This window comes from Populus euphratica, unplaced genomic scaffold (genome assembly GCF_000495115.2).
Source record: "Populus euphratica unplaced genomic scaffold, PopEup_1.0 scaffold216.1, whole genome shotgun sequence".
Classification (NCBI taxonomy): domain Eukaryota; kingdom Viridiplantae; phylum Streptophyta; class Magnoliopsida; order Malpighiales; family Salicaceae; genus Populus; species Populus euphratica.
Genome location: NW_011500101.1, coordinates 223,242 through 246,390, shown reverse-complemented (window position 1 = coordinate 246,390; position 23,149 = coordinate 223,242). Strand labels below are relative to the sequence as shown.

The 23,149-nt window shown below is 32.7% G+C and overlaps 2 protein-coding genes across 4 annotated transcripts in view; both read right to left on the bottom strand.

The window, feature by feature from the left end:
- LOC105109465 (plasma membrane, autoregulation-binding site, misato segment II, myosin-like, tubulin/FtsZ protein) overlaps nt 1–2,235 on the bottom strand; it is a 6,027-nt gene extending 3,792 nt beyond the window's left edge. Inside the window, exons 1-5 of one of the 2 annotated variants that reach the window (XM_011004189.1) lie at nt 2,008–2,235; nt 1,438–1,521; nt 1,239–1,346; nt 1,089–1,134; nt 713–788 (exon numbers count right to left, since the gene is read on the bottom strand). In XM_011004189.1, the coding sequence (XP_011002491.1) occupies nt 713–788; nt 1,089–1,134; nt 1,239–1,346; nt 1,438–1,509 (302 nt within the window). In that variant the 5' untranslated portion in view covers nt 1,510–1,521; nt 2,008–2,235. Of the gene's footprint in view, nt 1–712; nt 789–1,088; nt 1,135–1,238; nt 1,347–1,437; nt 1,522–1,960 lie in introns of both variants that reach the window. The other variant, XM_011004188.1, reaches the window with a different exon arrangement.
- A 3,233-nt stretch (nt 2,236–5,468) lies between these two features.
- LOC105109463 (putative DUF21 domain-containing protein At3g13070, chloroplastic) lies at nt 5,469–20,100 on the bottom strand. Of its 2 annotated transcripts, XM_011004185.1 has the most exons (14): nt 19,330–20,099; nt 18,250–18,347; nt 18,051–18,144; nt 17,522–17,599; nt 17,266–17,369; nt 16,512–16,593; nt 15,919–16,058; nt 15,759–15,837; nt 15,584–15,647; nt 11,929–12,020; nt 10,135–10,200; nt 8,671–8,787; nt 7,115–7,294; nt 5,469–6,280 (listed from the first exon to the last, which is right to left on the bottom strand). In XM_011004185.1, exons 1-14 carry the CDS (start codon nt 19,873–19,875, stop codon nt 6,017–6,019), a joined length of 2,004 nt encoding a protein of 667 aa, XP_011002487.1. In that variant the 5' UTR covers nt 19,876–20,099; the 3' UTR covers nt 5,469–6,016. The 2 variants fall into 2 exon arrangements, with proteins under 2 accessions (XP_011002487.1, XP_011002488.1); XM_011004186.1 differs by lacking the exon at nt 10,135–10,200 and having other exon boundaries at nt 19,330–20,100.
- Between the last annotated feature and the right edge of the window lie 3,049 nt (nt 20,101–23,149).

Genomic DNA, 23,149 nt, shown 5'->3' with positions numbered 1-23,149 from the left:
GGGGGGAAGAAAGAATAAGAAAGAAAGAAGGAGAAACCCTAAAGGGGATGCAACTTCAATTATAAAAAAAACAGCAAAGAAGCATCTGAACTAGCTTCAACACATTTCTTAAAAGTACTTAATCCTTGGTTAAAACTAGCTCCTAATTGAGGGACAGTAGATCTATATTCTACTTGAAAGGATCTTTATGATGAAATAATCATTTTGAATCTTAATCTTCAACAAACCTGATGATAAGACAAAGAATGCATTTCTCATTCCAGTAGGACTGAGAGTAAACGGTGCATAAAATATAAGCATATTAATACCAATCAGAATTTTGAAGTTCACTTCACTTGCATTTGAGTGATGGTCACTGCACAAAGAGATCATAACGGAAATAAAGTTATGCAATCTCATTTGATTACCAACTCAACTTGTTAACAAACAATTCACAGTACAGAAGGAACAGTGGTTAATAAAAATTCCCGTGACAGACATCCTAGTTGAACATAATGCAAATTTAATAACGTCACTTTTATTATAAAGTTTTCGACTGAAGCCGTAGGTGCCACTTCTAAAGAAAATAAACAAGACAGAATCACCAACAAAGCCATCTAGCCAAAACATAAACATATTAGTATTAAAAAAATTTAGTCTTTAATTAGACACGCGGAATTATAAGACAACGCATTTTATTCTTAATTTGTAAATAAAAAATTACAAGTCTCACCACATGCAGACATTTGAAGGTGCTGATGAGCTCTCGTTATACAACGTACCACGTGAACTCATAGATCCAAGAGATCCTGCAACGTCAAAGAATCCCGCTAAATAAATTTTGCTCAATGCCAATTACAGATCTGATGACAGAAGCTTCTCTGTTAATTAGAGTTACAATAGGCAAACACTTACCCAAACACACAAATGATATCTATAATTCAGATCCTAACTGTATAAACTATCTACATTAAAGAACTCTCCTACAATTTTTGATAAAAGAAATATCATCAGAATGAACTGAAATCTGCACTGCACTAGCGAAATGTCAGTAAGGAAAATTTACTACCACTACTACTTGTTAATATTGAACAAAAATTAAGAAGTACCTTGGTAGTCTATTGAAAGTAAGCGAGGAGTATAAGTCTGAACACCCTGCACATTTTACGCAATAATACCATTACCAATATATTTCTATAACCAATTTAAATGGCACAAATTTGCAAAAAATAGAAGAAATTAAATGGAAAAAAAATTACTTGGTTTGTTTCGCCAGTGCGGTAGAGAGTGTCCATATTGAGGTACTGACTTTGGTTTTTGAAAACTGGATCACTGTCAGGATCCCCAGCTAATCCAAGCAACTCATCCTTTTTAACATAAAAAAAAACGATTAAGCACCGTAAACTAAAAAGTAAACTTTAGTTGAAGGATAAAAAAGAAGGAAGGAAGGTAGATTACCTGGAAGTTCCAGAAATGAGAGCCTACAAAATTTGCGAAACCTCCAACTTGGACCGTCACTAATTCCCTCATTGCTATCTCCTGCAAATCAATTAACTAATGTAATTAAAGAAAGGAGTAGTTTGGTGTTCTCCGAAAATAGATGATGAGGGAGAGGGTTTTAGCAAGTGTGGAAACTTTTATGGTTCGTGGGGCGTGTAGGCATGAAAAGGAAGGAACTTGATTGTGTGGTTCAAAAGTTCTGTATCGGGCTCTTGTAGCCTAGAGCATGCATATTCGCAAAAAACACAATCACGCCGAAACATGCATATTCGAAACAGAACAAAACCACACCGATACGTCTTGGATAAACCATTCAAACAATATCATCCTAATTTCACTTCAAATATTCTCCGGAGGCATCATACTTCCGGTCTTTAACCCCAACACTTCAAATATGAATACGAATACAAACACGCGCGCGCGCGCACACACATATATATAATGCGAAATAAGCTGTAAAATGCGCATGGGGAAGAAATACCCTTTGGCACACGCTGGAACCAGGGTGGGCAGTGTGGTACACGGGTGGCGGGTTGGAGGCGCGTGTGGACTATGTTGAGTATTTCCGGGTTGTGTATGGTTGTGGAGGCTGCTGAGTTACTGGACAGTTTCTCGTTGCTTCTGTTGGGTCTTGGTGTGCTGAAGGACTGGCTTTCTCGGCGTGCTGGCGCTGTGGCAAGGGGTTGTGCAGGAGGGGGGAGAGAGAGCAGCTGTTTTGGGCAGTGGTTTGGTAGAGACGTTGGGGTGACGGTGTGTTGGGCCCATGAGGATGATCATTATTGAATTGGTCTTCGGCCCATTTAATTTGGTTAATAGGCCGTCACCCCTACTCAATAAGCTTTGATTGGTGACCCATCTTAAATTATTATATTACATCTAAAAACAAATTAGATGACATCTAATAATAAATTGGAACGCATAATTCATTTTCTTATATTTCCTTTTTAATTATTTATTTATTACTATTATTTCTTACAAGAATTTCATTACCAAAAAGAATCTCACACCACAAACACAAACTACCTTCATGCACAAGAAATAATGGCATACACAAGATTAAACAAACAAATCACAAAAATTATAAACAAAAGGAGAGGAAATAATATATTTTTATTAACTGAGTTCGTAGAATTCTTGCTTAGCATTTAGATTGAAATTTATTTTAAAAAAACTATTGAGGGCAGGGGTGGAGATGATAGTAGTTTACAAGGAGGCCAAAATTAATATAATAAGCTATATTATTAAATAACCTTTTTATTTAAAATAAAAAATATTATATATTACACATTTAAATACTAAATAATAAAAAATTCAAAATATTTGGCTTGCCTCCCCTAGTTTCGCCTCTGATTGAAGGAAAGTGTTACGATGCTCAAAACATAGAATATTTGAGGTAACTCTTTCCAATCATTTAATATGAATAAAATATTTTTATTAAAATATTTTTTGTATGCTATTGTCCTTACTTATCATTTTATATCTCACAAGCACATAAATATAATTTAACCAAATACTATTTAGCTATTTTAAATATTTTCAATCACAACACAATAACTATAACCAGTTACTAACACTATTTTTACCCTAAAAAACAATACTAGAAGACCTAGCCTAGTGTAGCACAACTCTAAACATAACACGATGAAAACAACACATATACTAGTGCTGAATGTACTCCGGTTCAAGTTAAATAAATTTGAGAGTTATTAAAATTTATATAATTATTAATTTTAAAATTTATAAAATTAATTAAATCACACGCAAACTAACCAAACAACCATATTAATTAAAAAAAACAACTCAATATAATAATACCAACAAACCCCACTCTAGTGAATTCTCTCATAGAAGGTAGGGTAATTAGTATTAAATGTATATTTTTTATTTAAAAAGATATTTTAAAGAGTACAAAATAAATTGAATTTTTTTGAAAAAAAAATTCAAAAGATGAAATTATTTGTCAGTTAAAATTTCGATAAAGTCATTTTCCTTTTAAAAATGAACGTATCAATAACTTTTTCTTCTAGGAAATCGATTAAGAGACTTATGATTTCTTTTTCAAAATAGATTTTTCTTAAAGTTGCTCCTTTCATTGTATCTCTTCCTTGTAGACTTCTGTACGATCTCATGGAGCTTCAATGTCTAGTTTTACTTATTCATTATAGCACTTGTAGATCGTGCAGATGGCGGTGTAAGAGGAGTTCATCAATGTGTACTTATGGGTCATGATCATGAATTGCAGATCAAATTCTTAGTCAAAATAATTGTTATATTTAAAAAAAATCAAACTACTAAACAAACAAATAATACATCAGTTGAATGATTTATCTGTTCTGCGCATAGATGGTTAGCTCATCATCCTGAGCTTTCTAAGCTCCTTTGAAAGTGGATGACTGTTGGGAGCTTATCTTGCTCGATGATGATGATGAATATGGAGGAGAAGGAGCAAAAACCAGGTGAAAGAAAGCATGGTGTACAAAAATTGCAATATTATAATCATAGCAATTCAGTGATTTTAACACTGCATCAGTAGGGGAAGTGGAAAGAATAATTAATACTATAATAGACTTTTGTAAAATTAAAGGCAGAGCAAGTAATACCAAAGGTTACTCCCTATATTTGGCCTTGAAACATTGGATAGAAATCCCACATTTCCATCTAAAACAACCAATTTAATCCGACTGTGTTTTGTTTTTTTTTTTCTAGCTTTAAATTATTATTTTTTTAATTTTTTAATTTTTTAATATTAAAATAATTTTAATATATTTTTAAATAAAAATAACTCGAATAAACGGAGTGCAAAGGAAAGTGGTCTCCCTAGCTACAGGCTAAAAAGCGGGCTATTCCTGAAACAACGAGCCCACATATCCAATAATGAGTTCAAAACTGGAAATACGGGTCGGTTTGATTATTATGCAAAAGGATCCAACAAGACAAGACAGAAATAGGGAGAATTACAGAAACGGAGGAGATTTTTTTAAAGTAACCACAGGTTAATTTTTATTTTTTTGACACAGTTAAAAAATTAATTACTGAAATAACATGGTTAATGAGTTGCGTGGTTAAAAACAATACAACCACGTAGATTATAAATAATACTATTTAATAAGTTACTTTATTGGAAACATTGTAACCTATTGAAATATATATTTTTTTAGTTTAATTTAAGACTTTAAATAATATTTATTCTCTACAAATAAAAATATCTTATTTATTAATACCATTTGATTCTCAATAATTATTAATTTAGTCATATTGAAATTAATAATTATAAAAAAAATGAGAATAAAATATTATAATCAGTTGTTTTGATAACTAATTTTATTTTAAAAAAAGCCAATTACAGAGAATTGATTTTATATATATATTATTGAAAACATATTGTGGTTACGTTATCACAATCTACGCTATGAAAGAAGGCAACCCATCAATATGCTATCTTTTAATTATTATTTTTGTTTTTTTTTTAAAAAAAAAAACTCGAAATTGAGGTTTTGCATGCCGCTCTCGGGGGGTCTACTTTCGCTCCTTCCAATAAAAGGCTTCAATCAAGATAGCATTAACGTCAAAAGCTATTACATGCGGCTAACACTGTCCTGTGCTTTCACTTTCCTTCTGCACCTCAAAAAGTTGAAAACAGAATGTTCAAAGCTACAAAGATCCCCCCAAAGGAGGCGGCATTTTCTCCAAAGCCATAGCAACTCTCGTCGAGGCAAGCCGACACTGTATCACCCACCCTTTTATTCCCACTACAAAAGCCTTTCCAACGACTACAATCCATCATCATTTGGATTTTTTTCCCAGCACTTTCTCCACAAGAAGTGCTTTTGCCACCTTTCAACTCTACCAATCCAGACTTCTTAGGTTAGCCACATAGCACTGTCTTGTTGGACTTTGTAGCTCAACTGCCGACGCTGCTACTCCTTCTACGTCAGTAAGAATTTCTTTTATAGGCTCATGTTAAAAAAAACACACACACACACACGCGCGCGCTATAAATAGGATTAGAAAATTCCCACGACCTCACAACAGCACTTTCTCATCAAAAGATTACTAGTTAGCCTTCAATGGGCAGGCAAAGCTGTGATCCCGCCATCATTCATTCCTCAATTGCTCTATTGCAGGAGAGATTCAGACAGTTAGAGAGAGCTAAGGAAATGAGGCAGCAGAGGGAACTCTTAAAGTTGTTCTCCGAAGCAGACCATGTCCAGTCAGCCATTGCCTATGAGTCATCAAAGTTGTTACACTCTGAGTTAACCATTCCACCTAGGCAGCCAATCCAAGCCTCTCTTTCCTTCCAGCCAACCATGCAGACCGAGCATAATGATCTCCTGGTCAACACGACTCCAATTGTGGCCAATTTATGCTCCACAGACAGTGTCATGAATCTAACTTACAACTTTGATGAATCAGATGTAGATACCTCACTTCATCTGTGAAAAAATTTTACAATGTTAGTCCCTCTTGTTTCCTCGTTCTGTTTCTCAAACCATTTCATGGAGCTGTAAAAATCAGAGAGGAAAAAAAGGGATGTAAACTACTGTCCACTGGGACTCTCATTGTCCTCTTCATGTTCAGCAATTACATTCGAATCGGAAAGACTATGCTCTGGTCTCTTCTGGAATGAATCTTCATCATCTTCATCGTAATCACTACCATCGGACTCTTCATCACTGCTCCATTTTCTCTTCATGATCCTGGGTACCAGGCGAGTTACTTCGTTGGCCTCCAATAGTGCCTCACCATTGTTTATCCGTTCAAACCGAACAGCACTGACCTTTCTGGCATTTCCAGCTAATATCTGCAACAAGGACACGTCAAGGGTATTGTTCAGTAAATAATATAACAGCTAATCAAAGTATAGCCTACGTTGGCATCAATGTTGTCAAATTTAGAGAAAACAAGCAACATATAAAATTAACAAATGCTATCATTCGTAGCTCCTGAAAAACAAATTATGGCTGCTGCAAATGTGGAAATTTTGTATATCTCTAGTCCAACTATAAAAAAAACTGTACCTCATCAATCCAACAGATATACCAAACATTGAATGAAATTCAAGAAAGTAATTTAACTAACAGCAAGGAAACCATGAATTTCTCATCCAAGCAAAATTTAACATTAAAATGATCAGCAGACACTTAAATTGCTATCTAAATAAGTTGGATTTTTCTGTAACAATTATGAACTCCCATCCAGCATTGTCGAGTAGCTTTCATATAGCAAGCAACTCGAATTGCAGCAGTAAGAGGAAATGTCATCTCTAGAGATTGTTAGGTTTTCTTTTTTTAATTCTGGATATCAATTTTGAATCTCGCTGTGACACTTGTAAAACCAGAAAACGATATTCAATAACAACAAGGGATAAGCCTGTTGTAAGAGAGATTATGTCAAGCATTTATGCTAAAAGCTAGAGTGGAGGGTTCACAATGCAAGATAGCTAACAAACTTGATCAGGTGGAATAAGCTTAAGTTGAAAAGCTACAAAAGCAGTAGTTGCTGCCAACAACTTTTTATACATTAAAATAAGAAATTGAATCGTTATTTGATGCATACAACAAATAAATCTATAAACACTAATTTATGCACTGTAGCTTTCACAGAAAAGACAAGTTGCATGGAATCCAAATCTGACCTCAAGTTTATATATTTGATGCTTTTCCTTTAGTTCTTGTCTGTCAGACTTGCCCTCAGTATGCTCATCCACATCTTCTTGAGTTTCCTTTTCAAGCACCACTTTAATGGTCTCGCCTGTTCTTGGGATATATCCAAATGCCTCACATATAAAACCCGAAACTGTCTCGTACTGATGGCCCTGCAGAAAAGAAAGAGAAGATAAATAAAAACCCAGATTTATGAATTAATGAACGCTTGTTTAGAACATACAATCTAGTAATATTATCATTTCAACAATAAAGCTAAGAGATCTCCTAAAACATATCAAGCTCTCATGAATAAACCATGGGCATCATGCTGCAGAGAAATTGTAACCAGTAGACAAAACTGGATTATGTCTGATAAGTGGTCAAGATCTCATACAATAGACTACATTTCCAAACAAATATAGAGCAGGTATTCATAGGTAACAAGCCAAGAAAACAGCGACAGCTATAGATTTCCACCCTGTAAAAGTTGCAGGCTAGGGCTCTTTTTCCTGAGTTAAACAGACACTATTTATTTTCTAATTGAAAGATCATTCAAGCAATGACACATTTTTTACAGTACTAGCCTTTTCATGACATGAGCTATTAGGCAATGCTCAGTATACCAGTCATTAATCCTAGAAATTGTATATGGTATTAATTCTACAAATTATAGGAGATAAGTATATAATACAATGGGATACATCCTTCAGATAACAATTTCATTTTCTATTTGGGAGATCATTCAAGCAATGCCACTTTCATACTGTACTATATTTTCTCATGACATGAGCTCTAAAGTAATCTACATACCAGTTATGATTATGGAAATTCTAAATATGGGATCATAGAACGGGAATACATTCTTGTTCAAAAACATTATGCATACACTAACATAATTAATTTGACAACTAAATAACAAATCATGCATAGATGAAGATTATTGACAAGTAAAATATATTTTACAAATAAGATAAGGAAATATACTATATTGCAAGAAGTTAGAGTGGAATGTGGATATCAATTCTCATCTTTCTGGAAGTTCTATCATGGAAAATTCAAGATGGTAATAGAAAACTAAAACATTCTGCTACCACTATGATAGTTGCATAAAATCAATGCTAGTTACTAAGCCTTTTCAAATTACCTTCAAATAATATGAATCTCCAACAAAGAAAATGTAGATATCAAAAAAAATAATAATTAACAAATGCCTACCCTTTCCAACTGTTAGCTGATAAAAAAAAAAAATCAAATTACATGCAACACGAAATGCTTGGAATATATCGGGCATATCCTAAGTATATCTCCAAGCATTCACACCAAGTATATCTGAATATCCAAACACCAAGTGTGTGTGTGTGTGTGTAAGACACATCAAATTTTAGCAGGTAAGTTTAAGCACAAGGATAAGCCTCATATGATCAAGGAGAGATTATGAAGTATTTGTGCTTCCATAGCATACCAGGCATCATTTCTTTAGGTACTTAAACGTTAACATAATAATGTACTACTACTGCTCAATCTCAAACCAACAATTAAATTATACCTCTGGCATTTTGACATTTAGATCCTCAGAGAGTTGATCAATAGATGTGTTTGCATCAACATCGTATATTCCCTCTGCTCGCATCACAATGTAGCCAGTTTTCTTCTCAATCTCTTCCTGCCAAACAAGAGACAGTACATCAGTAAAATAAGGTGCAAAATATCGGCCTTCACACCGGTACCAATCATAGATGCCTACAGAAGTGCTACTGGTATCTTCAGTTTCTGAAATTATCTACCATTTCTTATTGTGCTGGATCATGAGAATAATATCAACCTCATAGTTAAGTAGATTGATGGTGACTGCAACTACATTATAATGACATGTATTCAGATCAAAACTGCATTGAATTTTATTTATTTATCATCATAACACCTCATACTTTATTTGCCATACAAGAAATCTACCTTTGACTTCAATTATCAAAATTATGTTTCAGTAACTGGTAACAGTAAATCTAATGCTCAGATTACCAGTAGATACACCCTGGGATGTAGAATAAATCAGTCCATAGCAGGGCAATGCTCAACCTAGTACTGGTAAATTGCAGGTGATGCCAGTACACTAAACCTATGAATTACTGTGATACTTCTTGCGCGCACGCATAAACTAAATCATCACAGCCAAAGACAGCTTTAATACACATCACAATCTCCACAAGAAATCTTCAGTTTACAGACAGATCCATAAAAAGTCCACTAGAACTGTTGCATTGGGGCTCATATCAAAACTTCCTAACATCAGCACATAATTGTATTGGTAACTTTTCCCCGTTTCTAAGCAGTCAAGTTTTGAATATGCATAGAATCTGATGAAACATCCAGAAGGCACTCATTTACAAGGAATGCAGGTTGCCATGTATCGTCAACAAATCAAGACAAGAAATATTTCTTCCAGGACCATTATGATTTTCACAAAATAAAAGAAAGATGGTTTTGTTTTATCTGCTCACTGGTAGCTTGCGTTTTATTTATTTGCTTGCTTGTTTATTTATATGCCCTGTGCAATTCATTAATCAGCATTCCAGGAAAAGAACAATTTTGGGCATAATTCAACCATTAAAGGCTGAAAAGGGGGAATGTTACTCTTGCTGCACAACTCTATGTTGTAAACTACAAAGTTAGACAGGAAACATCTAGCAGATGTTAATTTTAGGCCTTATTAGAAGCTCTCAGTGAGAGGAGATCCAGGCCCTAGAATAGATAGCACAGAAAACAGCTAACAAAGACAGAACATATATCAACAGAACTAACTCTTCTCTATTTGAGCCATCAAAGTAAAATTAAACTACACAGAAAAGAATTATACCAAATTTAAGCGGCCATTCCAATAATGTTACAATAAATTTCTGATCTCACAAGGAAATCTATCTATAAAAAACATGAACACAACCACTGAGAAAAAGAAATGAACATGTTATAGGAAGTTATTAAAGATGCATTTTTTTTTTAATTTTCAGCTTACTTTTGAATCATTTTCGTCGAAAATTTCACCTACAATCTCTTCGACAACATCTTCCAGGGTTACGATCTGCTTTGTTCAACCAAAAAGAGTAAACTAGTATTATACTGACATCAAATTGAATACATTATGAGCATATCGAGCATTACATATATTTGAAACTTCAACAAACAGGAAATAAACAAAAGATGTGAGAGTTCAGTTGGGTGTTCAACTAAAGAAGAGCTAATGTGTATAGTTCACCATGTTTAACAGACATTTCAAACCATGTCTTAAAAAATACTCAGGTTGAAAATATGACCAGATTAGTGACTTTCATTGCTTCTCATGGATCAAGATTCATTTGGTTTTCTAGCATTGTGCATTTTGATTTGACTATGATATGGTATTTCAATGTTCAAAAGGATCAACAAATGCCTGTCATAAGTTTGGATATACCCCAACCCCAAAAACAAAGAGAGAGAGAGAGAGAGAGAGCATGTGCTATTTGAATAACCTTGCTAGTTCCAAGTTGTTTCTTGTTCAGTTATTTGGGGCCATAAGCATGAAAGCATATTTCTCCTAGCATATATACCCCTCAAAAATCAAATTCCTGAAAGAATTGGGACCAAAATTGCAGCTTCTTGTATTTCATAAAGAATCCCTCAAAATTATAACTTTCAAATTACCACATACAATCTAGTATCTATGCAATCTTTAATGTTTTTGGACCTACAGCCCTGTATTCTACCAAAAGAAAAATTACCATATAAAGAACCTAATAATTACTCCCTAAGTCCCAAATGAGTGGTCATTACATGTTAAAAAACACAATTTAAAATTTAAAAAATTATTTTTTAGGGGATGTTTCTTTTGCATAAAATTTTTTACAAGAAAATGTTTTTCTAGTTTTTCTAATTTTGTTATGTTTGTTTTGCGTTAAATATTTACAAGAAATTTGGTCATCACAAAATATTTTATGTTCAACCTATAACTTCATTCATTTGTTAAAAAATACTCAAAGTTTTGAAAGAATATTTTATAGATAGTAATCTAACTCATGATATCATCTACCACCCCCATCCCACATTCATCATCGTTACTATCACTATCACCAAAACCTTCACCACCACCATTAACCCGCCATCATCACCACCATCGTGTCAATATATTCTTCTTTTCTTATTTAGTTTCTTTCATAGCTGTATATCCTTTGATTATCTCTCTAAAATTTTCATTATTGTTCTATATATTCTTGCTGTATTCCTTCCTATAATAGGCCTAGGATTATGGGATCTGATTATGTTTACTATATTAGACCTTGAATTAAGGGATTTGATCATTCTTGATATATATATATATATATATATGAATGTATGTATGTATTGTAATTCTCTTAGTGAAAGAGCTCAAGAAAACAATTCAGAAATTCTCTTTTATTATTGTAACATCGTACTTTTCACATCATTGCTTACCAAACACATTAAAATTTGTTAGTGAAAAACATTTTACATGTAGAACATTTTATGAATAGAAAATATTATATGCAAAACAAATGCCCCATTTTATATCATATACAAGCTGAGAAAAAAAAAATATTTCTAATTTGTATTATAATTATAAATTGTGAATATTTTAAAATGTGTTTTCTAACATGTGGCCATTTATCATGCGAAGAAAGGATTACGATGAATAGCTAGCCTGAATGAGCACATTGTGTTTTCTAAATAATTAGTGGCCATGCAATCCTTTTAAACACCCAAAGGCAAGAGACTTTGTAAAATTAAACAGAATAGAGACTTGAGGTTTTGTACATACTCCTACTGTTCCACCATATTCATTAAGAACAACAGCCATGTGGACCTTTCTGATGCGGAACTCTCTAAGAAGATTCCAGACTGACATTGAATCTGCAAAATGAATAACATAATTGTAAGTACAATATAGGTCAGCATAATTGTATTCAGTAAAGCTTAAAAGTCAAACCTGCAAAACAGATGTAAGCAATACTTAAATAAAGACATCAGAGTGACCTTTCAGTGGTATTTTATAATATTTGATAATCCTTCAGATCACAACAATATACTGGAAAAAAAAAAAAACCAACAGTACTTTTTTCAAGGCAAAACAAGGATTTAGAAGCTAAACGGTCATATGCAAACACTGATAATACAGGCTGACATAATCAGTAGACCTGTTAACTATAGATGTTGTGAATTGAAATTAGACCTGCCAAGCAATATTTAGAGCAATTTGATGCTAATATATAAGAATATTGACATCTTCAATAAAAACTAGAGATGCATAATAAACTTATTGATTAGAATCAGATTAAAAGATGCACTGGGGATATATTTGATAGCGCTTCAATACTTGGATTTATCAGCTTCTGATTCTTTTGATGCAAGTGCAAATACTGTCCTTGCCTAAGTCAGCGTCTTAGCAAAAAAAATTCCATCTTTGACTGTTTTCTAACACATTTTTCTTTTTCGTTTCTGGGTCCCTATCCAGTGTAAAGGAACCAAATTGCCATATAAAACAAACCAGAGTGCAACAAAGCTAGGAAGAAATTATACATTCCAATGCCATATCATCTCATAACTAGTTGAACCTATTGACAGCAGAGATCAAGGATAAAATTAGCCAATTTGTGACCAACTTAAGTTAAATTGATCATTCTTCTCTTGGCCATTCAATATCCTTTTCTTCTCATCAAGGTCACTTCCAGACCTCTAGAGTTGCTTTTAATAAGGCCTATCAAGTTGCAAGTACGAGCCAATATAAAAAAATATGGCATGTAGAAATAAAGAACCTATGGGAGAAGCCAGCATCTCTTAGCAATGAGATACCAAAAACTCGATCATGGACTCATCACAGCAAATTGAAATATCAAGGCAGTCTTCCTGTAGCAAAAAAAAAAAAAAACTAGCAATTTGCATATTTACCAGAAACATGGAACATTTGGATCATGGTACAGGGTTTGGGGATTGGATGCGCACTTGGATTAATTTAAAGTATGTTAGAGGGTATGCTTATATACCATATTAGTTCAGATCATAGTACACTTGGAACATCTTTTCAATTCTTCAAGGACACACATTATGATAAAATAGGATAAAGAAAGAAAACTTCAAACACAAAAGTGGTTTTTCATCTCAAATAAATGAAAGGATATAAGGAACGTTAGTATTTCAAATAATTTAGAATAATAATCCAAAAATAAATAAGGTTTAAAAATCAAAAGAATTGTTGGGCCATATTAATAATTAAAAACTAGACCTGAGTGGGAAAAAAAGCATTGAGCAAAAGTATAATTGATCGCCTAGACTTGTCCTTTTTTTTTAGGCCCAAACATCTCTTGTGATTAGGCTTATTAATTAGCAAGTCAGAACCTCATTATTTATCAGTGAACTTTTTTCAATATTCTTAGCCTAATAATGTTAATTGCATTACTTCATTAATAGTTAAGGTTTTTAGGTTTTGAGAAGTTTAAAAAGTGATCAGAATGCAATTTAGTAAAATAAGCATAAGTTAATTTAACTGTTGAATCAAGATAAAGTTTTGACAATATTTTGAAGGCCTTATTTTCAATTGGGTTAAAATTCCATAATGATAGGAAATCAGAAAGGTCTTCATATAAGGCTCGAAAATTACTATGCGCGATTGTTTTTATTTACCTTATTGTATTTGAATTTATTTTTCCTATTTAGATTAGGACTTTTAATTTAACTAGTATTTTACTAGTTATGAATCTTAATATTGGATATATTCTATTAGTTACGCAAGTTTTAATTAGAAATCACTTCCTGTAAAGGATTTTGTCTAGAACTAGTAAAAATAGGAATGTCTAGTTTATTTTTTATAACATTAAGACTATTCAAACTTTCAATAAAATATTTGAGATTAAGGTTGTAACCTTAAAGCTTGATAACCTTAGCTTTTATCACGTAATTTGCCACATATATTGATATCAAAATAGATTGGCCTCTTTGATGGACGAAGAGGTAGCAACTCATTCCGCAATGTATGAGTGGAGGCCTTCTAGGGTGGTGTGTAGGCTTATAAGCAAAAACTAGACCACTAGGAGCAGAGATTTGATCACTTGGATCAAGCCATAACAGATCTAATTTGGCTAAAGGAAGACACAAATAGGAATCCTAGAGGAGAAGAATGTGCTTGGAGATATATCTCGGGGCCAACCTTACCTTGGACTTATTCCTAAAATTACACCTAAACAACCACTTGTCTATGTGGAGGAGTTTGGTGAAAGAAACATTTCAAATCACCAAACTTTCAAAGTTATATAATCATGTTATCTAATCATGTTGAAGATAACATGACCAAAATAGATGATGACAATTTCAAACTTTTGACCTTAAATTGGAGAAGACAATGGCAAACAATGATCTTCAATCATGAATGAAGATCTTACAAATAAGGACATGGTAATTTATGATAATTCTCCTAAAGATATTATGAAAGATTATCTTGAACTTTCTTTATATTCAAAGGTTTAATTATTAGATGTTAATCAAGTTTGAAGAAAAAGAATGTGTGAATGAACTCCAAGTGGATGTTATAGGAATGAAAAGTATAACATTAATTATGAATTTTTCTTTAGCATGTACACACCATAAATTAAATTATGAAGTTCACAAGTCAAAGACATGCTACTTTATAAATATGTTGGCTACAATGCTATATTCAAAATATTTGTTCCTCTAGAGTGAAAGAGTTTGATTCTTGATAGATAACTTGAGGGTGAGTTTTTCAGAAGTATATAGATAACTCAATAGATAACTCAAGATTGACATAGGTAACTTTATTCAACATTGCAAGCCTAATAATGTTTATTGCATTATTTCATTGATGGTTAAGAGTCCAAGATGCAGTTTGGTAAAGCAAGTATATTTTTTAATCCAACTATTGGATCAAGCTAAATTTTGACAACAGATTTGAATGGTCCTGTTTTCTATTAGGTTAAAATTTCATGATGATTAGATATCAAAAAGGTCTTCAAATAAAGCTTAAAAGTTATTGTGCAGGATTGTCTTTACTTATCTTATTGTATTTGGATTATTTTTCCTATTTAGATTAGGACTTTTAATTTAATTAGTATTTCACTAGTTAGAAATCCTAATGCTAGATGAATTCTACTAGTTAGGTAAGTTTTAATTAGAAATTCTTTCCTATAAAGGATTTTAGATCTAGAACTAGGATAAATAGGAATATCTAGTTTATTTTTTTGAACATTTAGACCATTCAAACTTTTTATAAAATACCAAATATTTTCTCTATTCCTCTATAGTATTTAGGGCTATAACCTTAAAGCTTGAGAACCCTAGCTTTTATCCATGTTATTTGCTGCGTCACCCAATCCTAATATAGCGAAGTAGAGAAGCAATCATGCACAAAGCATATAATTAAGAATTTCACCGATCAACCATAAATAGACATGCAACTCAATAATTACCAGGCACAAAATATGTAGGTTTGTGAGCCATGTCTCCCACTGTTGTCCTTTCTAGCAGCTCACCCTTCAAAATCAAACAGATTATAGTTCTGAACACCATGAGATTTTTAGATACAATAAATAAACAAAGTGACAATGCTTTTAAAGTGGGAGGAATGGGAGCAAATCGCATCACCTTCTGAACATAATCCAGCAGATCCATTGCATAGGCAATACCCACAATATTATCCACGCGCTGCTCAAAAACTGGCACCCTACAAAGTACAAAATAAGTCCATGAAACTTTTAGCATGCTGAAAAAACAAATAACTTACTGCAAGTATTCAGATTTTTACCTTGAATATTGATGAGTCACCCACAACTCATGAAAATCCACAAGAGTCCCGCTAGCATCAATTGCAACTACATCAACAAGAGGTGTCATGACCTCTCTAACATGTGTATCCTTAATCTCTAGCACATTCTCAATCATATCCTGTGTTAAAACAAAACAATGAGCTTGTTAACTGCAGAATCCAACCATTTTAATGGGTTCCTAGGGAGACTTTCTGAAATGATAGTCATAACACACTCTTATTTCAGTCAGTTTTCAGCAAAATGGAAAAATTCAGGCAGCTATCAGGCAGAAGTGGAAGTACTATCCATTGACGAACTTCAATACAATAGAAAAATCTTTCTATTCAGATCTGATTGTATCTTTCATGCAAAGAAATTGTCATATACCTAGAATTTAATTCGAAAATAATTAGTGCTACTTTATTAATGAAAATTTACCATCAAAGAGCCTGTAACTGTTAATGTCATCTATGATTCACTATTTCTCACTAAATCTCAAAATTTTATTAATGTACAGCTCCATCATAACAAAATAGTAATTGCTCCCTCAAATCACCCATAGAAATAAAACCACAGTTAGCCACTGCATTACCTGTTCCTCCTCCTCAATTGCCCCACTCAATTCTGCCCCTCGCAACATCAGCTTCAACTCATCTTCTGTAACATATGGTTCGCTGATTAAAAAAAGAAAAGAAAACAAAAAAGGTGAGAAGAAATGAGGAAATGCTAACTAAAAATCCATTAAAAAGAAATCTGAAGGAAAAACCATAACATTATAAGAGGAAAATAGAAAGAGAAGATAAACATGTAATGGTCTAGGATTTATAAACTGACCATTGAACTGAAAATAAAGAGGAGGTGACAGACTCTAAAAAGGGTAAATGATTGAACTGAAAAACAAGAGAAAGTGACAGACTCCAAAAAGGGTAAATGACCAGAACAATTAGATTCTTAGAATTTTGTTTCAGGATAAAAAGAGGAAAATACCATTATATAACATTTTGAATCACAAAAGGGATAAAATATCGCAATTGTAAACATTCTAAGGAATGAAATGAAAAAAAAAAAACATATGTTGACTTTCTACATGATAATGAAATGTCAATTGTAAATGTAGAAGAATGCCTAACAATGAGAATTATCAATACTGTTCGCTTTAAAATGGAAGTTAACATCATTTAGGTTGTTAAGTTAAAAAGTCAAAAACTGAAAAGAAAAATATGAAACTTGTCAAAAATCGCATAATGCAAGGTAAATGTAGCAGAGCAATCAAAAATACAATGATGGCAACATGCAAGAATTGGAAGTTACAAAAAAAAGAAAAAATAAGGTTATTATATTTTCACCTTCTTCCTTTTAAACCAAGCATCTTCAGCATTCCCATTGACAGATATGTGACAACTCTTCCAACAGGATATAATACTAAAGAAAGCCACGCCACTGGCCTAACCTAGAGGCATTACAAACAACATTAGCCAGAGACACTTGAAAAAAAATAGCAGTGAGATCAGCTGAAGAAAATAACAGCTGCATAGCTCCACAAAGCAAGGAATTGAAAAGAGAGTAGGAAAGGTTCCAGCAAGATAGTATAAGCTCACTTACCACAAACCTAGCAACCTCAGTGGCATTGTGTACAGCTATACTTTTTGGAGTGATCTCAGTAAGAAGCAATATGGCAACCTAGAGACATTAAGAGGAGGGGGAGAAGGAAAAAAAAACAGATTAATGGAAATTTTTGCAATGCACAAGTGTATATGCCTTCGAATATTGTTGAACTACAAGAACAAGCTAAATACCAATCACTTCATCAAACCTTCAATATCTTATTAGCATTCCACTAAATTAAACTTGTAATTTCCTTTCAACAAGTCATTCACTCTTTTAAACTATAGTTTTAATAATAAAGATTAAATAACATGTGCTGAGAGCATAAACAAGCATAGAACAGTGCAGAAGCACCCTTAGACATAGCAAAGTCTCTTATACATTTAATTTATGCACCATCACTCCACTTACCAAGTAAAATTATGGTGGGCCAGTAGATACTCTAATTGACATGAGTGTGTGTGTGTGCATGTGTGCGGGGGGGGGGGGGGGGGGGGGGGGGGCGTGTGGGGGGATTTATACATACAGTCATTACTCCGGTGGCTGCACTAATACCAGCTTCACCAAATATAGCTGTGGCTGCCTCCGTTACCAATGCAGTTGCTCCAATATTAACGACACTGATAGCATAAATAGACTTGAATAAGAATTATAATTTTTTTTTTTGTCAACATGAAGAGAATAGCTGGAACTAGCCATGATAATAATGGTTAGAATGGTAGTACGTTGTGCCGATAAGAATAGTCGTCAGAAACCGAGTAACATCACTGCGGAGCATTTTGAAGACCCCGTCATCAGACTCTTTTTCAGCCAACTCACGCACCTGATAGATTTATGTCAGAGGACCAATTAGATTAAAAAATTATTGTTCACACCTGTAACAGTGAGAGAAAGGTGGTGTACTTGGTCATAAAAAGCCAGCATAATTTCTTAACGTAAGAAACTACAAAAGATATTAGTATATAAGACCTCTAGTAAATGGAAAATGGTAGCACAGGATTTCAATTAGAAGTGCAGGATAGAATTACAATTTGAATATAAAGTACATGTCAATTGCTACTAATAGATTTGATTAATGTAAACTCTATCTTGGGTGTTGCAATCTATTGATAATCATCATGTTCATCAAGAATATTGTTCGATAAATGATGCAAAGTGACAATACTTTCAAATTTTGAGTCAGGATAGACATGGACAGAATATTATATTTGCCATTATATCTATGAAAACCTTGATTCTCTCTTCACTTCAACAAGATGTCAAACACCCCTACGTCCTAACAGATGGTAGGCATGATAAGTTAATCATAAAAGTGGCTATATTTGCCATCTATATCACTTTCTAAGACTTCTTAGTGACATCCCTTCTTATTTTGGCCACACAATAGAGGCAATACAAAAACTGCCCTCCATAAACCAAAATAAATTAACTCGGTAAATGAGGTCATAAGAATCAGCCTGATCATTTCTTCTAATTTTTATAAGCTCTTCAGCAAAACCATACATGTTTTTCAAGCAAGGCTACTCACAAAAAAAATCTCAGAAACTGATGTGGCAGCTACTCTTCTTATAACAAACAAATCACTTGATGCTTATTTAAACCAATTGTTACATTTATCATGCAAGAAGTTTATGTAAAATTCATTCTTAAGGCCATCATTTCATTTTCCGTGTCTTTACCGTGATAGGACTTGTTCTCATAACAAAACACAAACGCACAGTTTAAACATAGAAATCATCCAATTAACATCGATAACAATTCTAAACATCAAAAACCAATCAAGTTATTGAGCTAGAAATGCATACCTTCCATGGCCATAACGTGGTTATGGAAGTCTCAGCCATGGAAAAAAAGGCAGACAGTCCCAAAAGCGCAGCCAATATCAAACCTTGCTCTTTAAAAACTCTAAGGAGCTGCGAGACTTTAGGCCAAGCGGTCCTCAACAACAATATACTCTGCCCAATAACTCCGTACCCCGCATTAACCACACCCTCAGATGCAAGCACCCTCCTGCACCCAAAGACCAAAACCCCACAAACCATTGCACCAAAAACAACACCCCTTTTCAACAACATTTTTATTAACTCCAAGTTCACATTTTGATCAGTACCCAGATCAGTGCTAACATTGCGAGATGATTTTGAACGATTTCTTGGCAAAATTGAACTACAGTAAGGTCTAAAATCGGTAAGTTTTGATGAAATACGAGGTGGGTATTGATAACTCTTTTGGGAAACCTTAAAGGGTATCTTCGAAACCCGATTGTAATGCAAGAAAGAAGAGGTTTTGGTGCCCGAACTGAATATGGGTCGGCCCAAAATTGATGACTCAAATGCAATCTCCATTACCATAAGTAAGAAACAACCTCACTCAAAACCCAATATTTCGAAGTTAAATTCAGCTGGTACCAAAACTAAGAATTTGGTGGTTTCATTTTTATTGGAAGGGAGATTTTGATATATTCAGATGAAAAGAAATTTAAAAATTGTTTGGTGTTGGTGGACCCGTGGAGGTGGCGTTGGCTTTTGGGCTGCGCAATTTTTGGTTGGCGTCGAAGAGATTTTGCTTGAGCGAGCGGCGTGGAAGATGAAATGACTGGATTTGCCCCTTGTTACGTGGTTTAATGTCGGTTTTGCCCCTTAATTACTTATGTTGTGGCCCGGCTAGTCTATTTCTGGCTACATGTGGATTGTACGTAAAACAATATTAATTCATAACAAATTACATGGTATTCTTATTACACTGGATTAGGGTAGGGACAACCTTAAAATCTATCTATCTATCTTTTTTTATTTGGCATAAATTTTAAAGTAAACTATATAAAATTATTTTTACTTAATTGATCCCACTTAATAAGCTTAAATACAACTTAAACAATAAATAAAAAACATGATTTGATTTTAATAAAATTTCATGAAAATATTTTTTTAATATTAAAATAATAATATATTATATCCTGGTTCGTGATATAACCCATCAAACACACGACTTAAATTATTAATTTTACTGGATTTAATAAATTTTTATATTAAATTATTTTTTATATAATTATAATAACAAAAATAAATACTCACAAAATCAAACACAAACTAAATATTAAACGTCTATTTTAAATTGTAATAACTTCATAGAAAGTAAATTATAAATATCAATTCAAAAATAATAAAATATTGAAGGATTAAATTGAAAAAAAAATACAAATACAATATTGAATGATAAAATTAACAAAAAAATAAAAAACAAAAAAAAACAAAGTGAATATAAGATAAAAAAAAAAAAAGGAGGGGAGGTTGCTGACACGACTAAAAGATTGATATCTTCTCTCAAGTGCAGGAGTGTCGAAGTAATAAATAACCTGACAAGACCGTGGTCGAACCACAAGGAGGTTAATTGTACAAATTATAAATAACAATAATACAACAACAATAATAACAACAACAACAACAACAACAATAATAGTAATAACAATAATAATAAGAACAATAATAATAATAATAATAATAATAATAATAAAGAAGAAGAAAAAAAGAAAAAAGAAGAGAACTTTGAGATGGAATATTAATGTAAGGATTACACAATGATAACAATATATGTCATGGTTAGAGGATCCACTAATAATATGTCAAACAAGTATAGTATAAACTCTTATTATTCAAGTGGAAACCACACACAAAAGAAGTTCCAATCAGATTATAGATTGTTAGCATGATTACATTAGTCATCTTATTCGATTAATGTTATTACTTGTAAATTTCATCAAGCATTCATGATTAAACTTATGTTAACAACAAATCAAGTTCCTTTCATAGCTCAGGTGTCGGTTGTACCATACAATATGGGCTATGAAAGTGCCAAGTATTTGTTGTACCAAGTGTTATATAACATAAATCAAGATTAGTCATTTAACAAGCAAAGTATTAAAGAGTGAACAAGATAACAAATACAAAACATGTTAATATCAAATCTTAAAGTCCATATTGAGTTTACACTATACTTATTCTTACACCATTAATGTAACCTTTTCACCTTGACATAATAAACTTAGCTAGATATAATAAAAGAAAGAAAAATAAATAAACAAAATAAGAACATAAATAAGATAAAAGTTAACTAAGTAAATGAAAGGATATGAAAGGCATAAACTTGATATTAATAAAAGCAAAGCATAAACATTACAAAAAATACAAAGAGAGAAAGCAAGAGCATGATCTTGATCTCGAAACCAACATACCTAAATGCATGGCAAATGCCTCCTTTTATAAGCCAAAATTGGGAACTATTGATTTGATGATTAATTGATGAGTGGGTGACCAACTCTTGACTTGGTGACAATCCTTATCTTCTATTGTCTGCCCAAAACGTTATTGATAACATCAAAATTGAAGCCACTTAAAAACATGAAAGTTATAGAAAATTGCCTCAGATTTCTTCTGTAAACAATTCAGGTCATTTGGACTTCTAAAACTCCAGATATGGGCCAAACATTGAACAGTGCTTGGGTTGGAAGACATATTCGGACTTCTTTATTGTTGCTACAATTTAGACTTGAAAATGACCTTTTTTAAGTCTAGGGCTCCGAAAGTTGTAGGCATATGTCTTACCTTTCCATCCATATAAAGTAGACCTAAATCTGAGATCTACAGCTCCAGATATGACCCAATTACCGAACAATGTTCCGGTTTGGATTGCACCGATATCTCTTTTCTAAGTTTGGCCGTCTTTTTGTCCTTTCAATTTCAGTTCTTAAATTCATCAATCAATCCTTTTATTTATGTGATAGGCCTGCATTTAAAATGAATATTTACCACAAATTAAAGGTATCTTATATTATTAGATATATTATTATAAAATATGTTTTAGTTAAGGAGTTATTTATACTTCAAGTGCAAAATGATGACATAAAACTTTGATAAAAAATGCACTTTTAAGTACTAATCACACCCCCCTAGCCAGCTTATTACTATTCTTTAGTAATCAAAGCGTTAAAATAGAAAAACAATTTGCAAATTCCATCAAGTAAGGTATTCATCATTCAACTTCCATTAATCTATCCAGATAAACAAACTCTCATTAAATTTATATATCTACTCAATACCTCTTAACAAGATATTAATAAACCTTTCTTTTGTGCTTAATATATCAACACATAATTATGGGGCTTTTCTTGGAAGAAAACAAAAATTTTGTTCTAATATTTAAAGTTAACTTCCTTGGATTAGGATTATTATTATTATTATTTTAAATATATATATATATAACTTAAAACACTATGCATCTTTAACCCATGTAATGAGCTTTCGGTTAATGACTCTCAGACTAGTTGGTCTTAGGACATTAGGTGTTGAGACACCCCTACGAGCTTAGTAACTTGGGTCGCAGATACTGATACATAGATAGTGCAATGTTTAATTTCCTTAAGGTTTTATCCTCAACCCATGTAACAAGTGTTAGGTCAATAGCTCCCAAGTCAGTTGATTTTAGAGTATTAGGTGTTAAAACACCCCTTCAGGCTTAATTGCTTAGGTTAGAGAGGCTACGAAACCAAACTTATCTATATTTTTATTATCATTATTTCATTTTATTTTATTTTTTGCTCTTTTTTTCTTGTTTTTTTTAAATTATATA

What these genes read in the sequence shown, in the direction of transcription:
- LOC105109463 (XM_011004185.1), bottom strand. Translation starts at nt 19,875, where the DNA reads ATGGTAATGGAGATTGCATTTGAGTCATCAATTTTGGGCCGACCCATA. An exon ending in CCACGTTATGGCCATGGAAG is followed by an intron (nt 18,348 to 19,329) that starts GTATGCATTTCT and finishes TAAATCTATCAG; the next exon opens with GTGCGTGAGTTGGCTGAAAA. An exon ending in CTGAGGTTGCTAGGTTTGTG is followed by an intron (nt 17,370 to 17,521) that starts GTAAGTGAGCTT and finishes TAATGCCTCTAG; the next exon opens with GTTAGGCCAGTGGCGTGGCT.